This window comes from Macaca fascicularis, chromosome 14 (genome assembly GCF_037993035.2).
Source record: "Macaca fascicularis isolate 582-1 chromosome 14, T2T-MFA8v1.1".
In the NCBI taxonomy this organism is placed as follows: Eukaryota; Metazoa; Chordata; class Mammalia; order Primates; family Cercopithecidae; genus Macaca; species Macaca fascicularis.
In genome coordinates, this window is record NC_088388.1 from 38,883,975 (window position 1) to 38,901,236 (window position 17,262).

Here is a 17,262-nt window from a genome sequence, read left to right on the forward strand (position 1 = left end):
GTAGACAGGATGCATGAGGCTGACTTGAAGGCAGGTGGTGATAACAGTACTACTACCATTAAGGTACTGAAATTTGGGTCAGTGAAAATTTAGGGAAACTGAGCTTGGGACTATAACATTAAGCTAGAATCCTTGAGGGGAGCTGACATGGTTTTACTTCAGTGATGTACTTCAAATTTTTCGAGGAAAAAGTGCAAATCCTCTCTGGAGGAATAATCCAACTTAAGACTATAAGATATTTACACACAGATAAAGATCTAACGATAACTTTAACAAAATATCATAAAAAATACGAAATAGAAATTTACTGTGAGTGAGGATCAGCAAAGCAATAAAGATTTAGCCTCTCAAGAACAAAATACTTTGGTATTAAAAGATATTGAATAAAAGAATAGATATGCATAAACAGCTTAAATAAATAAAGAATGTAATTTCAAAGATGAATAAGCATCAGGAATGACTGACTACACAATATAATTATTATTATAAAGAGCAAATATATTTGAAGAAACAATCAGTATGATGGAAACTCTATCCAAATTCTATCCAAAGAAATAACCTAAAGAATAACAGAGAGACAAGAAGATGAAAAATGTGAAATAGAAATGGAGACATATGGTGGACAAAATTCATGTCCAATTGGAGTCTCAGAGGAGCGTACAAAGTCTCAGAGGAGGTGAAGTAGTGTTTCAAAAAATTATGGCTTGTAATTGTTCAGATATGATAAAATATAAGTACATATAGATTTAGAAAGTGTAACCTTAAAGCAGAAAGCAAAAGAATAAGTTTATGTCTAGATACATTAGTGAAACTGTAGAACAGCAAATACAAATGGAGGACCTGAAAAAGAGCCAGAAGAAAGAGAAAGAGATACTTAAAGAGCGACACTTAGCAACAACAATGGAAACCAGAAGCAGTGGAATAATATATTCAAAGCATTGAGGAAAAACTATTCCAGACCCAGTCATAATTGTGTTTTTGACAAAACTGTCTTTCAGAAGTTGAGTGTCAACAACCAAAGAGAATTTAGCCCTTACAGATCTTCCCTAAAGAAAAATCTAGAGGAGATACTGCGGAAGAAAGGGAAAACATTAAAATATGACAGTTTTAAACAGAAGAATTGATAAGAAAATAAAATAGTAAACATTTAATGAGTCTAGTTAAACTATTTTTGGTACTAAATGATAATCATTATTTTAAAATTTATATAGTATTAAATGTTTTATATTATTGTACAATTTAAAATATAAAACATATCAATAATTATGTTCATAATTATAATTATATGCCACTTTGAAATTAAGAAAAAAGAATTACCCCCAAACTATATAACAATAGCATGTAAATCAGGAAGGGAGTGCTCAGACCTAAATGTTTTATCATCCTTGAATTTCTGGGGATTACGGCATTGCTTAAATATTAACTCTACATTTAAAATGCATGGCAAAATTTCAAGGGAACCCATTTACATAAAATAGTCAAAGTTAAGAAAAATGGAGTTTGAAAAAGCAACCTTCAATTCATCAAAGCAAGAGAAAAAAGAGGAAAACAAGCATAGCCAAAGTAGGACACATAGAAACGAAAAAGCATGACATCAGAAACACATCCAGATATTTTTATAATCACAATAAACTAAAATGAACTAAATTTACTACCTTCTAACTGGTTTTATGCTTCCAGTCTCTTCTTGCTCCCACACCCCACATACCTCTGTCAGATTAATCTTCTTAAAATATTCATTTCTTCGTGCCACTTTACTGATCTAATTCTTTCCTTACTTCCTATTGTTCACAAGATAAATTATAAGCTCCTTAGCCTGGTGTTAAAAATCTTTCATTCTGTGAATCCAATCTACCCATATAATCTCTGTACCACACCTCTGTTCTTCTCTGTTGTCAAATTAGAGGCTTCACCTTTGCTCATATTGCAGTCTCTTTACTGTGCTAAGCCTGTGGATGTATAAAATATTTAAAGTAACAGTGAAAGAGAAAGTGTTTGTTGCCATCCAGGGTTCTGTAGTTTAGTAGGGCAAACATTAGGCCCCAAACAAGGCAGTTTGATTAAATATGTAGGTGACACACAAGGTACCATCAGTATTAAAGAAGATAAGTGTGTGTGTGTGTGTGTGTGTGTGTGAAAGGAGGTGAGGACTCTTGCTGTATGAAGAAGTCAGACAAGTCTTCATGGTGTCTATAATGTGCCTTTTGATTAATATCTGATAAAGTGGTTTGTTCTCTTGCCTTATGCCAAGTTTATGCAGATTTCTGCACAACCAATGCCAAGTATCCTCTGAAAACAGAGGCCTTTGCCATTTTGTCTTCATAGCACTAAAATCTTATGTTGAGATTTGGGTTTGGAAGGCTTAATGGATTTAAGAAAATTAAGCTAGTGCTACCTAGGAGGTAAGAGGTAAGAAATTTATTATTTCTCAAACCATGTGTGAACAAAATACATAAATACAATGCCTTTGGCAGGTACTTTAATGTCTATTTTTAAAACTGAATTTCAATTTTAATTACAAAAGAAGTGATGGGGCAACCCCAATGTCTTCTTTCATCTCAAGATGAAGATGAAGCCTGTCATCTTTTCACTAAAGTGCCTGACACTCTGGAGGAGTAACCAGAGATGATAATTCTGTTTTTCAATGTTAAAAATACCACGTCATTTCATTTTCACAGAGCTCATTCATTTCCCAAGCACTTACTGATACATCACTTTATTTCATCTTTCCCCACTTGCTCATCCCACATAGATCATGGTCCTAAGGGCTTCTATACCTGCAATACTACAACACCCTCTCTTTTTCCTTCCTTCTTCTTGCCCAAAGGTTCCCAACTGTAATTCTACATTAGAGTCAATGAGGGAGCTTTCAAAAGACACTGAGGACCAGACCCCAATCCAGACCTTAATTAATTCACAACCCCTGGGGATAGGGCTTAAATGTTATTTAATTATTTATTTTTCCTTTTGCATTCCTCAAGTGACTCTCAAGGGGAGCTGGGATGGATTTCATAACTACTGCTCTAACCCCTTACCTAATCATTGTATCCTAGATTTTGCTATTAGATTAATCCTCCTGGACCTCTGTTCTGCTTACCTCACCATTTGACCATTCTGTAGCTCTTAAAACTCATTCCTCCATGAATGTCTGGAATATACCATTCCTTCCTAGTTCTTTGTTTGATATTCTACCATCTCAGTTTCCCAAAATATATTCCCTGTGACTAATTTTACAGTTTCTCTAGTTGTGCAAGCCAGACCCTATTGGTTAGTCTTCATTCCTTTACTTCTTTATCACCTGTATTCAATGAATCATGAGTTATGTTGATTTTACCTCCAAAATAGCTTTTAAGCCCATCCACTTCTTTTCATCTCTACCTTACCTCCATCTGCCAATCATATCGGGCATGGACTACTGAAATAAACTGAGATGGTCTCTCAACTCCTTTTCTTTTCCTGCAGTTGATTCTCCACACAATCACCAATGAAACTGCTGTGAAACAAAATCTCTCATCATATAACTCTTGTTAATGCTTTCTTATGCTCCTGAGAAATCATTTAAGTGTCCTCATCAAAGTCTGTGTGGCCAGGCCTCTAGCAAATTCACCCAAAGAGCAAATTCCTCTTTGGGTGTTTCACACCTTTGACCAACATCTTCCAGTTTTCTTGTATTTCCTCAGGGAGCTGTGCTTCTTCACACATGCTGGTTCCCTCTTCTCTTTGTCCTCTGTAGTTGGTAAATTCCTACTCATTCTTCAGAAATTAGCTTGAACATCATTTCCTCAATACCAGGTCAGGGCTCCCTGTTTTATGCTCCTATAGTAACCTGTCTTTCTTAGTTGCACTTTCCACATTTTTAAGTAAATCACTATCTTGTTGTCTAACATCTGCTTCTCCCATTAGATTATAAACTTTATAAAGTTAAAGAAGGGGTCTGTCTCACTTTTCATTTTATTCTCATGCTTAACACAGTACTGGGCACATAAAAGATGCTCAGTGGCTGATGCTGAATAAACAAAAGAATGCATGCATGTATTAGCAGAGAGGCTTTGCAGAGTCAGAAGAGTTACAGGGTTTGTTTTCAAGGACTCAAACATTCTCTCTATTTCAGGGAGGATTAAAAGCAGTGGTGTGGACAGATGCATTTCAGATGGTTGTCATGTTTGTGGGCTTCTTAACGGTTCTCATTCAAGGATCAACTCATGCTGGGGGATTCCACAATGTATTAGAGCAATCAACAAATGGATCTCGACTACATATATTTGAGTATGTCCAATGCACTTTTTTCATACTTTACAAAGATTTAGCTATATGACCTTGTCACCTAAAATAATATCTTGGGCATCAAATGAATATCTTTGTTCACTCATTTCTGTCTGTCTCATAGCTTTGATGTAGATCCTCTCAGGCGACACACTTTTTGGACTATCACAGTGGGAGGAACTTTTACATGGCTCGGAATCTATGGGGTCAATCAATCAACTATTCAGCGATGCATCTCTTGCAAAACAGAAAAGCATGCTAAGCTGTAAGTTCTCAGTAAAGACAAATTTTAATGTTTTATCTTACCTTATTTGGTACTTATTATATATTAATACTTCCTCTTGGGGGGGGGTGTGTGTGTGTGTGTGTGTGTGTGTATGTGTGTGTAAGAGAGAGGCAGAGAGACTCACTTAACTCTTCCAACTTTTTGAGCCAAGCGTTACTACTGTCATCTCAGCAGGAAGTGGCCGAGAAGAGGTATGAACTGAAGTTGATTTGTCTTTTCTCACAATTATTTGCTGCCTCCATTTATTGAGAAATTACTAGATTAAATTAGGTACTGTGGGTGGCAATGCAAAGGTAAATAGCTCACATTTCTTCCTCACTTGATTTAGCATGTGGTCTCTTCAACTATTATTTTTCTTTTCATGGGTTAAAAGGTAAACTGAGGCACAATTAAATTTTTAAAGAGTTTATTTAAGTGAACAGTGATTTATGAATTAGACAGTTATCAAATAGAAGTAGCTCAAGGCCTCCATTGAGGGAGCACAAGGGGAAAAATTATAGGTTAAACATGGAAATAAAGCAAAGGAAATATTTTATTGGTTACATCTGTACAGTTGTCTTACTTGGTCTATCCGACTGGAAATTTCTTAGTTAGATATCTGTAAGTTAGTTGGTGGTTTCTGAGTGGTTAGCATTAAGTTTCTTTTTTTTTGTTTGATATAGGCATTTACCAGAAAAAGCCCAAGTTAAGCTTCATTTATATTTGCAAAGGTTAAGCTCACTTAACAGATGTTTGTACTCTTAAAGTTTCCAAGGAGAGCTTTAAAAAATAAGAAAACAAAGGGTAATGTAGCAAGCCACAGTGGAACTTCAGCTGCTCTGACTGTTTCCTGGTCTGCTTTCTCTGAAGGATACAAGCAGAGGCACAAGCATCAAGTGTTTTCCAAGCCCCGCAAGCTATCCATGCTCCAAAATAGAGACCAAAGTTATATACACTTTCACAAAACTGGCAGAAATAAGCCAAAACTGCATCCAAAATGATTCTTCATCTTCAGTGCTGCTTCCCAAGGTTTCAACCTCCCCAGCCTAACCAGGATACACTAAACTTTTCTTAGAAAAATAGTCACTATGAATATTTCCCCAAGTGATTTTAAAATGCTTTCAATGCACAGTTTCTTATGTTCACTAAATAAAATATAAAATTGCCTGGAAATGATTCAACCATTTTGTAAGCTGAATTCCAAAAGGAGAACTGTAATGTAATATTTCACAGCTCTCAGAATAAGGAAATAAAAGCATTATCTGGTGTTCCATCAATTCACTGGTAACAAATTCAAATCTTATTACAATAAATAATATTGTAACAAATCCTCCACACATGTGGTCATCTCTTTATCAAATAGCTGTGTTATTGAAAATACATGTGACTTAATCTGAAAAATTCATTTAAAATTCTGCTCTAAAATAAATTATAGTTGGCTATACCTGTAAAGAGAAGAATCCTTTGGTAAAATAAATAATAATTCTTTGTTATATCTAGTTTTTAAAACTATTATGAGTTTATATTATTTTCTTTTGCGAATATGCCTAATTTCTCTATGTTAATACCTGAAAGTTAGGAAATGTGTCTTTTTAATCATTTTTCCCCACAAGACCAAGAACAATGCTTTGTGCTTATTAAATGTTTATCGCTTAGTAAACAAAGTAATGCCTTGAGAAGGTCATACTTGTGTGTATGTATTACACAGGGACACACACATGTATGGATGGGCATATATATGTGAGTGTGTGTGTGTACACACTCATATATATATATGTAAATGAAAATTAAGGCTAACTAATCAGAAGCCATCAATGAACTTATCATTATCTAACTAGGACATTTCCAACAAGATAGACCAAGTAATACAATTATATAGCTGTAATCAATCAATATGTGTACACACACACATATTTCTGTATATAAATCTTAGAAACCTCATTTAGTAAAGTAGTTTAATTCAAGAAAAATAAATACAATCCCATTTCTATAGTTACCTGGAAATTGGAATTTGTTTTACTAGTATTTAGTGAGTAAGAAAGCTGGCAGAAAAGGAGGCATACTCATGAAGAAAGAAATGTACACAATTTCCTAACAAATGTACATCATTTTTTAACATTCAGGACTGCCATTCCTGGTTCCACTCATGCTGACTCCCACGAAGGGATTAGGACTGTGATAGTGATTTTGTGAGAATATTGAAAGACGAAACATAAAAATTCGCTTTAGAAAAGGGATCCCTGAGAGAATCTAAGGTGACAGGGTTCATAAAATTCAGGAGAGAGAAATCAGTTCAGATGTTCGGTACAGTTGCAGTGCACAGAGCTGCAGGGGAGATTGCTGTGGTGGGGAAATGGTGAGGGCTCCCATCTGTCACGTAGTTGGAGCCTTGAGGGCACTCAGGGGCATCTGGAAGCCACTCAGAGCCAGCTGCTGACTGACTGTCACCTAGGAGGCTCTGCAGATGCCGATGAGATGTTTTGCTTTTGTTCCATTATCTGAGAGCCTAATGTCATTAAGACATTCCATGGGGCTTCAAAAAATCTCTAGTACTTGAGGAAAATTAATCCTGCAATATAGGTAGGTAGAAATAGATCCATAAAGTTCACACTGAAGGTGGGCATGGGTTAGAATCAGGAGTGGCTCATATACATACATTTGGTTTCATGACCAGAAATGTGATTATTCACCAAAGACAACTTAATCTAAAGCCAAATCTTCCTTGCACCTAGAAATAGTATCACTTACCAAGACAGTTACATGTGCTTCCTGGAAGTTAACTGTTTGTGTTTCTAAACCCTTGTTTATCTTTCAGGTCTTCTGGTAGCAAATGGTGCTGTGAGGGTAGGAGTTGATGCAGGGTATCACGTCCCATCTCCCAATTACGATGAGCACATCTACACACAGTTGCTTTTCCATTTCTATTTCCTTAGTTTATTTTCCCCTTATCTCTATCAGATCTAAAATTATCTTATCTTATTTATGTATGTATGTATTTATTTATTTATTTTCAGTGTTCATTACCTGCTTCTAATCCCAAAATGTAATCTCCACGAGGTTGGGTTTTGCATTGCTTCTTGCTATAGCCACAGTACCTAGAACAGGGCCTGGTACAGACAGTTGCCCAGTAAATGCTTTCTGAATGGATCAGTGAAAAAGCCTATTTTACAAACAGAAGAATTAACCCTGTATAGAACCAACGTCCATTTCAAATGGTAAACAGATTAAAAATACAACGACTTTAATGTTCTATTGCCACTGGTTTCTCATTTTGCGTAGTTGACCGATAAACTTGTAAGATTGTTTTGGATAATATATGACTGTCCTCTGGATGGCTATATAACTTCCACATATTTTTACAGAGTGTAACTCATTAAATCCTCATAATCCTATAATAAAAAGTAAGGCAGTTACATTACATTCTTTTTACAGATGATATAACTGACTCAGAGTGTTATGTGACTTGCCTAAAGTCACATACTTGTTAAGGGTAAAGACTTTTAACTCCAGGTCAAATGGTATATTTTAAAAAGAAACAGTGTAAAAAATGTAATTATGTAGTAATGAATTTCTACCATTAATTTCTTCAATCATTTCATCATTTCTTACCAAAAAAATAATTTTATGTTTGCTATATGCTGAAACTGTTCAGTGCTCTGGGAACACAAAACAATAATACATGAATAAATATAGAATTTCAGATCATAAATACTATAGTGACATAATTAATTCTAAGAAGTAGAAACTGACAAGAAAGCAGGAAGTGACTGTTACAAACAAGGATGAACAGGAAAGCCTCTCTAGCCGGCCAGAGCAAAGGCTTGAATAGAGTTGGCCTGAAGGTTGGAGACAGCCAGAGTACAACTAAAGCAGTTATCAGTATTGATCATTTTATGTAGCAATTGTATTCCCAAAGCCCAGCAAGAAAAACAAACACATAAAAATCATTGCATTGGCAAAATACTTTCAAGGAAGTAGCCTTTGAGATAAAAACTTCTTAAAAAACTTTAAATTGTGAAGTGAAAACTCCTCTAAATGGGATAATTATCTGGCATATTTGCCTTATAAATGTGGACTTTGATTGAAGGGTCTTCTGAAAGTCAAGTACACTTATACAGTATAGGTTTTAGAGGACTTTGAAATAAATGTATGTCCTTACATTTAAATATGATTCCCTTCAAACAGTGACTAGATCTTAGACAATGTTCAGCATTGTTCTCTTGGCCCCCTGTGGCCATCTCCACAGTGAGTTTGTTTATTCTCTCAGGCCAAGGTAAGGCCAGCCTACTTTCATGTCCTCTCTGGAATTGAGGAAATCAGTAAAATTTTGACTTTCAAAGGACAGTAATGAATACAACATAACTGTAGGATACTACAAAAGCACCCAGGCTGGAATTAGGCATATCTGTGCGTTTTAAAATAAAATGAATTGCTCCACATAATATGGGTAAGATGATCCTAAGTTTTTCGTACTTCTGTTGTCTTTTTAACAAACCAACTCTAACTTTTACCTGCATTAATCTACAAAGTGAATATTTCCAACACTTATCTATTTCTGTATTAGCTCATTATCCCTCTGGAAAAAGATGTTAAAAATATAAGTTGCCTTTTTGACAGTTTTATGAATTGAGTAGGGGGAAAATCACTTGAAGTTATATAATATGAGTGATTGGTATGTGAAATTTAATCCAAGAGAATAGATCTCATACCACACATATTAAGACTTTGCAGAAAACTCCTGATTTCAAAGGAAAATTCACTTAAAAATCTTACTTTATTTAAATTTGGTAATGAGTCTAAAAATGTAATGTTCTCAAGCAAAAAAAAAAAAAGAAAAAAAAATAACAAAAGTATAAAGTGTAGTGATTCTTAAAGGCTGTAGAATTTTATTTTACTAGCAAAAAGGTCTAAAATCCTTTACCTTGAGTACTTGATAATGACCTCACCACACCATGATATAGTGTGCAGGCTACCAATAGGCCTATGTGCTCTTTTCTAGGGCCTTGTATTTTAACTTGCTGGGTCTCTGGATCATTCTGGTGTGTGCTGTCTTCTCTGGCTTAATCATGTACTCTCACTTCAAAGACTGTGACCCTTGGACTTCGGGCATCATCTCAGCACCAGACCAGGTATGGGTTTTCTTGAGGACAGTGGGGAATGTCTGGAATGAGCATGCTTCTGGTCATTGTTGGGTAATGTTGGCTTTTCTCTTTTTCTGCCTGGACTGCTCACTATTTCTCAAACCCCAAGAAGTTGGCTTCTTTCTTCTCTTTGGTGATATCTGCATCCACCAGGTTCAAATATAGGGGAATGAGAATGTAAAAAAGAGGGCACCTTGGCCAGGCGCGGTGGTTCACACCTGTAATCCCAGCAGTTGGGGAGGCTGAGGCAGGCAGATCACCTGAGGTCAGGAGTTCGAGACCAGCCTGGCCAACATGGCGAAACCCCATCCCTACTAAAAGTACAAAAATTAGTCAGGCATGGTAGCGAGCGCCTGTAATCCCAGCTACTCAGAGGCTGAGGCAGGAGAATTGCTTGAATCTGGGAGGCAGAGGTTGCAGTGAGCTGAGATGGCGCCACTGCACTTCAGCCTGGGTGACAAGAGTGAGACTCCATCTAAAAAAAAAAAAAAGAGGGCACCTCACCTTGTTTCTGAAGACAAGGCCTGGTAACATAGCAAGGTTGGAAACAGTGGAATGCGGCTTGAACCATGGCTTTGGATGTTGCTGCTGCCTTTGGACTCTTCCTACAGGTTTCACAGTTGATTAAGGAACCTCAGATTGGAGACAATGATCCTTATTTCCACAATGCCTGCCTCTTTTCATGTCTTCTCAGCATAATTTAAATATTGTGCTGATATAGTACAGTAAACATGGTTTTGAAAACTTTATTTATGGACAATATGCTCATGAGAAGCAATCATTTGCCTTCCCTCTCTATATGTATTTAACTGTCCTGCTCTGTCAAAGAGGAACTTCTTTGCCACAAACCTGGATGTAGAGTAGAACATCATATCTAGATTCCCTGAAGACTACTTTTATGGGTTTGATATTAGGGCTTAGTTGCTAACATTCAGGATAAACAGGAAAGAAAATGGCATATATTGAAAACAAGGAAAATAAACTTCCTACCTCCTTTTGCTCAAAAGCTATTTTCCCACATTTCAAACACTAATGAGAAAGCCGCGAATCCTATTTTTTCTCTCTTTTCTTTTCTTTCTTTCTTCATTGTACTTTTTTATTTTTTGCCTCCTCTTCAGCTGATGCCATACTTTGTCATGGAGATATTTGCCACAATGCCAGGACTGCCAGGACTTTTTGTGGCTTGTGCCTTCAGTGGAACTCTGAGGTTTGTATATCAACAACAATCTGATGATGATGATGGAAAGGATGACAAGGATGATGGTGTAGTGATCGACAGTATTCAGCAAGCACTCACTGTGTGTAAACTGATCTTCTGAATGTGTTATTTGTATTTGCTTGTTAATTGGCACACAACATATGAGGCTAGAACTTCACTCATCAGTATACACTTATCAGTATATTCACTCATCAGTATACAGATAAGGAAAATGAGATTTAGCCAGATAGAAAAATTACCTATGGTGAGTTAGTAAACTGCAGGGGCTGGATGTAAGCCTTGATCGGGCTGGATGTAAGCCTTGATCTGTCCCTACTGAAGACTTTTATGCTCATTATCCTACCTTGTCTGATGCTAATTGACCCCACACTTTCACATCACCTTTACATAAAGCAGCTCACTCTGCTGGCTCTTCTTATTCATTCGGCTGCAATGTATATAGTCATGTACCACATGATGTTTCAGTCAATGATGGACTGCATATATGATGATGGCCCTATATTTTAATACTGCATTTTATCATACCTTTTCTATATTTAAGTACACAAATGCTTTGCGATTGTATTACAATTGCCTACAGTATTCAGGACAGTAACATTCTGTACAGGTTTGCAAACTGGGGGTAGTAGGCTATACCATATACCCTAGGTGTATAGCAGACAATGCCATCTAGGCTTATGTAAGCACATTATGATGTTAGCACAATGATGAAATCACCTAACAATGCATTTTCTCAGAACATAGCCTTGCCATTAAGCAATGCATGGCTATATATTCTGCACATCTATTCTTTGCATTCCATTCATCTCATCTTTAATAACACATCAGACAGCTAATAACTTCCATTTCTCAAATAAGGGCATTATTCTAAATACAAAATCATTCATGCATTTTATTATGGCAAATACTTTAGAAGGCTTATATTATACCAGACACAGTTGGTGACATCAGGGATATTGCAGAGAACAAGACTGACATAAGCACTGTCCTTGCTTATACAGAGTTTGCTTTCTAACAGACATGGCAGATGGCCATGTGAGTAAAAAAGATAAATAAGATTGTGTCTGAAAATAGCAAACAGTATAAAGGAAATAACAGCATGTATCCTCGAGAGAGGTGAGGTCTGAGGGTCCTAATTTTGTTAGGCTCTTTAAGGAACTCCTTTCTGAATATGTGATACTTGTATTGAAATCTAAAGGATACAAAAAAGCCAGCTATGTGAAGAGCACAAGCAGGAACATTTACAGGTAGGGGGAAAAGCAAATACTAAAGCCCTGGGGAGACAAACTGTATGGAGTATTTGAAGAACAGAGGAAACACTGGCACCTAAGGCCCTGGGAGCAGAGCAGGTGGGGATGAGTTAGAAGAGGTGAGCAAGAATCAAATCATGACGAGCCTTCATAAAATGGTAGAGTTTGCATTTCAAGTGAAATAGGAAGTCATTAGAAGGTTTGAAACCAAGGGAGTGAGTGATATACAAATTGAAGACTTGGTCTTCTCTGTCAGGAAGATTTGAGCTTGCCTCTTTATATATAAGAAAAGTAGCCAATTGACCTAGGTTAAGGACTCCTTTTCTCATTTGTTCATTGTTTATTTGCTTTATTAATGACATTTTTGAGCACATAAAGATTTTAATTTATATTAATGTTTTACATCCTGATTTCAGGGTTAACATCATGCTCAGAAAGGTTTGTCCATTCTACGATTGTAAATAATCAACTAGACACCATTCTAGTATACTTATGGTTTTATTCAATATTAACATTATTAAATTATCTAGACTATACATGTGATATAAGAAATTAAGTGAAGTTCCTGCTTTATTTTCCTTGTAAACTAGTAACCAAGTTGTCCCATTTGTCTTTAATAAACAGGCCATTTTTCACCACTGACTTGAAATATTACTTTTATTACATTCTATATTCTTCTTTGTAGTTGATACCTCTTCTTAATTATCTTTTACATTCTTTTGATGTATTGGTCTTTAGCTATGCCAACACCAATAATTTTGATGACTGTGCTCTAAAATATAATTTATCTATTAGGCTGATACCCTAATTAATTTTATTTTACAGAACTTTCCTGATACCTGGGGGTTTTAAAACAATATTTTTAGTTGATTCTTTGGGGTTTGATTGTAATCGATTATCTGCAAATACTCTTGACTTATTTTCTTTCTTTTAAATAGGCGTACTTCTATGTTTATTTTCTTATGTAATTGTGCTTTGAGAACAATAATAAATAATTAAGGTAATAACAGAAATCCTCCTTTTATTATGTACTCTAAAAGGAATATTTCTTTGATTTTACAATTTAATAAGGTATTGACTTTCGGTTTGAAAGGTATTATTTATATTTGAGAATATTTGCATAAATTATTTAAAAAGTAGAAGAATAAAATGCATATATTTATGCTAATTTTAGAAAAGATGTTGATCTCAGTGGTATATTTTGGTAAAATTTTAGCATTTTTGAAATGGATATATAATTTTGCTCTTTCAAAACTTTTAGCAGAGACAATGTCCTATGGTGTTGGTCCTAGGATCTCAAGGACACTAAGGACAGAGATAATGAGCACCAGAGACTCAAACACCAGTAAGGGTCACACTCTGTCTTTTTGTCTCTCTCTACGTGCTTTATTTTTTGCTCTCTTACTCTGAGGCTCACTCTTTCCAGACTGGAGAAATATGGCTGTTAACAGAATAAATCCCCCATAAAAGAGTGTTGATTCCTTTATTCTAAGTCCCAAATTTTCAAGGAAGAAACACACTGGACAACATATGGTATAGAGAGATTACTGCTGCCACAACCACAAGGAGACTGTAGGGACAGAGAAAGGAAAAGACAGGAGTGGGGATAGAATGGGGAGATAGTGGTTGAGACATAGGGGAAAAAATATTTGCACTATCTTGTAGCAGCTTTAAAATCTGAAAATTGACATATGGATACACCTGACTGCCAGTGCAACCCTGCAAAGGTTCTACAAACCTTACCCTTCTGGGCCAAATTCAACTTTCTGCTCTCTCCCACCCAAAGGATTCAAAGATTAACCTTGATGTTGGAAACTTTCACAAGATGTATATTAAGACAAAGATTTTGGGAGCATAAAAAGTCCTCTTATTTAATACTCTTCTCTCCTTATTTAACTTTTATGGAGCTCCAGATAGAAGAGGAGTCTGGCAGGGGTCACATATTATGTTTTAATTCTTAGAAAAATACGAACAGTACCCCCAAAGCACTTAGTTTTCAGATATGGGTCTTGGACAGTTTTTACTTCCTCTGTATATATTACTTAGAGAAGTCATAGCTATATCTTGTGTTCAAGTAAGCACCAGAGGATAACAGAATAATTTTTAATTAATATAAATGGAAAAGTTACAAATTCCTAGACATCTTTTGTTCATTGGCCTATTTCTTTTCCAGAATTTTTTTTCATAGTTGTGATTTTGCATCACTTAAATTGAATATTTTATCTATTACACTAGCTAAAATATTCCAGGTCTGTATGAGGAATTAAAGAAGGTCTCATGTCATTCTGCAAAGAAAACCCCAACGTTCAGGTGCTGTGTCACCTAAGCAAGTTTTAGGTCAAATAAGATTGAGCTCTGATTGGAAAGTGAGAGACGGAATATCAGAGGTTTTATGCAGTTTCGATATGTGGACACTTCCCAGTCTTATCTCTTGCCACTTTCTCTTTTACTGTTATAATATCATTCCAGCAACGCTGGTAGCTTTCGGTTGTTGAATGTAACAGCTCCTTTTTATGTTGAGACATTTATATGTAAGTTTTCCTTCTTCCTACAACATCTTTTTCCCATTTTGCATGGATCTTCCCAGTGCCTATCTGTCACTTCCTAAGGAAAATTTTCCAAACTACATATCAATTTAGGTCTCTGTATGCTCTTATAGCACCTTGCTATTTTCCTTCACAACAATTTCACAACTGTAAGCAGGTAAATAATTGGTCGTCAAATGTTTGTGTACCAGTTAGAGTGCAAGATCTATGTCTTCCTGGTTCACCATTGTATGCTTGATACCCAGAATGAATAAAACGATGTATAAATAAATGAATGAATAATTAATGAGTGGCAGGCTGTACTGATTCCTGGGTTAGGGTAGTCACTACTCTCTGTTTCCACTCCAACCTGAACACACACATAGACACACACACACACACACACATTTCCTCTGGTGCTGCCTGCTAGGTCATTTAACCTCTTGTTAAGAGGAATTAGTGGGTGTTAGATTATGAAAGCCTAGCTTCTTCACTGTAGTTCATGGAAAAAATTTAAGAGCAATAGCATGGAAAAAGATTTGAAAGATGAGTAAAGAGGCCATATAGTTCCCATGGAGTCTCAGAAGATAGAGACCTGTCCGCATCTGTTTTTCCTAGAGCCCTGCCTTATCTATCTGCCCTGGACGAGAGGGCAGGCTGGTAGTTCTGCCTTACGTAGCTTAGACCATGTTCTCACTTTTCTTTCCTTATAGCACCGTGGCTGCCAGCATCAATGCCTTGGCAACAGTGACCTTTGAGGATTTTGTCAAGAGCTGTTTTCCCCATCTCTCCGACAAGCTGAGCACCTGGATCAGTAAAGGCTTATGTAGGTACAGCTGGTGGACCTTCTATTCCATATCATGAAATGTACGTGTGGTACATGTCAAAATCCTGCACGTGCTGTTCAGGACACACTTATAAACACAAATGCACAGTGAGACATGTGAAGAATCCCACATATAGATTCTTACACTTCCAAAGATCCGGCGGGGTATCAGGAAAGAATGGCTAGCTAGTTTACCTTAACTAATTTTATTTTCAGATACTCTTCTATACTTACCCTACACTCTAAACGAGGCTTATCCAACCCATGGCCTGTGGGCTACATGCGGCCCGGGATGGCTTTTAATGGAGCCCAACACAAATTTGCAAACTTTCTTAAAACATTCTGGATATTTTTGTAATTTTAAAAATCTTTTGTAATTTTTAAATTCTTAAAATCTTATCAGCTATCATTAGTGTTTGTGTATTTTCTATGTACTCCAAGGCAACTCCTTCTTTCAGTGTGGCCCAGGGAGGCCAAAAGATTGGATGCTCCTGCAGACTAATCACATCAATCTCTCTTGATTACACTGTGTGATGGTCATTAGTCTCTCTACATGGGAAGATGTTGTGCTCACTATGGCCAGTCACCTTGACAAAGAAAAGCCGAATTCTTTTCTGAAGAACTGTTCCTTATTACCAAACTCCCAGTAACCCCATCAAAGAATAATTGCTCCTTGCTTAATCATGCAATTGCATATTATGTTTATAATCAGTTCAGCACTTACCAGAGAAATTGCAGTTTCACAAGGTTTACTTTTTAAAGTATAAACAAATTATGTATTTACTAATAGAAAATATAAGTAATTTGGGAAAACTTATGTACATTGTTAAATAAAATTATACCTATTTTTCTTGGTATGTATTATGAAATCTTGTTCTAGCAGGATTGAATACATAATTATGTGGCAGCAGTGAGTGTTGATACATTTTTTGTGTGCTTAATATTACTATTTTCTAAAATTGCCCAAGTTAGTAGACAAAATGGCATCACATTTTTGCTTTAATTTACATATTTTGAAATATAGACCATTATTTTTCAGATAGTAATGATTTGTATATTTTTGTAAAAAAATTATTTATGCTTTCTATATATTTGTTGATGAGACAGTAGAAATTTTATTGTTTGCAAAATCTCTTTACGTAGAGAGGAAGTAAGTCCTTTGTCTGTTGTAGAATGTCTACCAGCTTAATTATTTTTAAACATATTTTTCATGTACAGAAAATTTCATTTTGTTTGATCAAATATATCATTTCTTTTATTATTTTATCATTTCTTTATGCTTATAAATTTCTTACATTAAAAACTTATGTTTATATTTTCTTTTAGATTGTAAGTACTTTTATATTTTATATTTAATACATCTAAATTACTTATTTGATTTATTATTTAAGATGATAAATTAAATTGTTTATTTATTTATTTATTTATTTTTTGAGACGGAGTCTCGCTGTGTCTCCCAGGCTGGAGTGCAGTGGCGTGATCTCGGCTCACTGCAAGCTCCGCCTCCCGGGTTCACGCCATTCTCCCACCTCAGCCTCCCAAGTAGCTGAGACTACAGGCGCCCGCCACCACGCCCGGCTAGTTTTTTTTTTTTTTTTTTTTTTTTGTATTTTTAGTAGAGACGGGGTTTCACCATGTTAGCCAGGATAGTCTCGATCTCCTGACCTTGTGATCCACCCGCCTCGCCCTCCCAAAGTGCTGGGATTAGATAAATTAAATTGTTTTTCTTTTTCTTTTTTAAGATGGAGTTTCACTTTCATTGCTCAGGCTGGA

At 35.9% G+C, this 17,262-nt stretch overlaps 1 protein-coding gene across 1 annotated transcript in view; it reads left to right on the forward strand.

The window, feature by feature from the left end:
- Positions 1–17,262, forward strand: part of SLC5A12 (solute carrier family 5 member 12) — a 50,830-nt gene that overhangs the window by 14,015 nt on the left and 19,553 nt on the right. Inside the window, exons 5-9 of the mRNA XM_005578363.5 lie at positions 4,112–4,266; positions 4,388–4,528; positions 9,528–9,657; positions 10,788–10,876; positions 15,377–15,489. Of these exons, the coding sequence (XP_005578420.3) occupies positions 4,112–4,266; positions 4,388–4,528; positions 9,528–9,657; positions 10,788–10,876; positions 15,377–15,489 (628 nt within the window). The remainder of the gene's footprint in view (positions 1–4,111; positions 4,267–4,387; positions 4,529–9,527; positions 9,658–10,787; positions 10,877–15,376; positions 15,490–17,262) is intronic.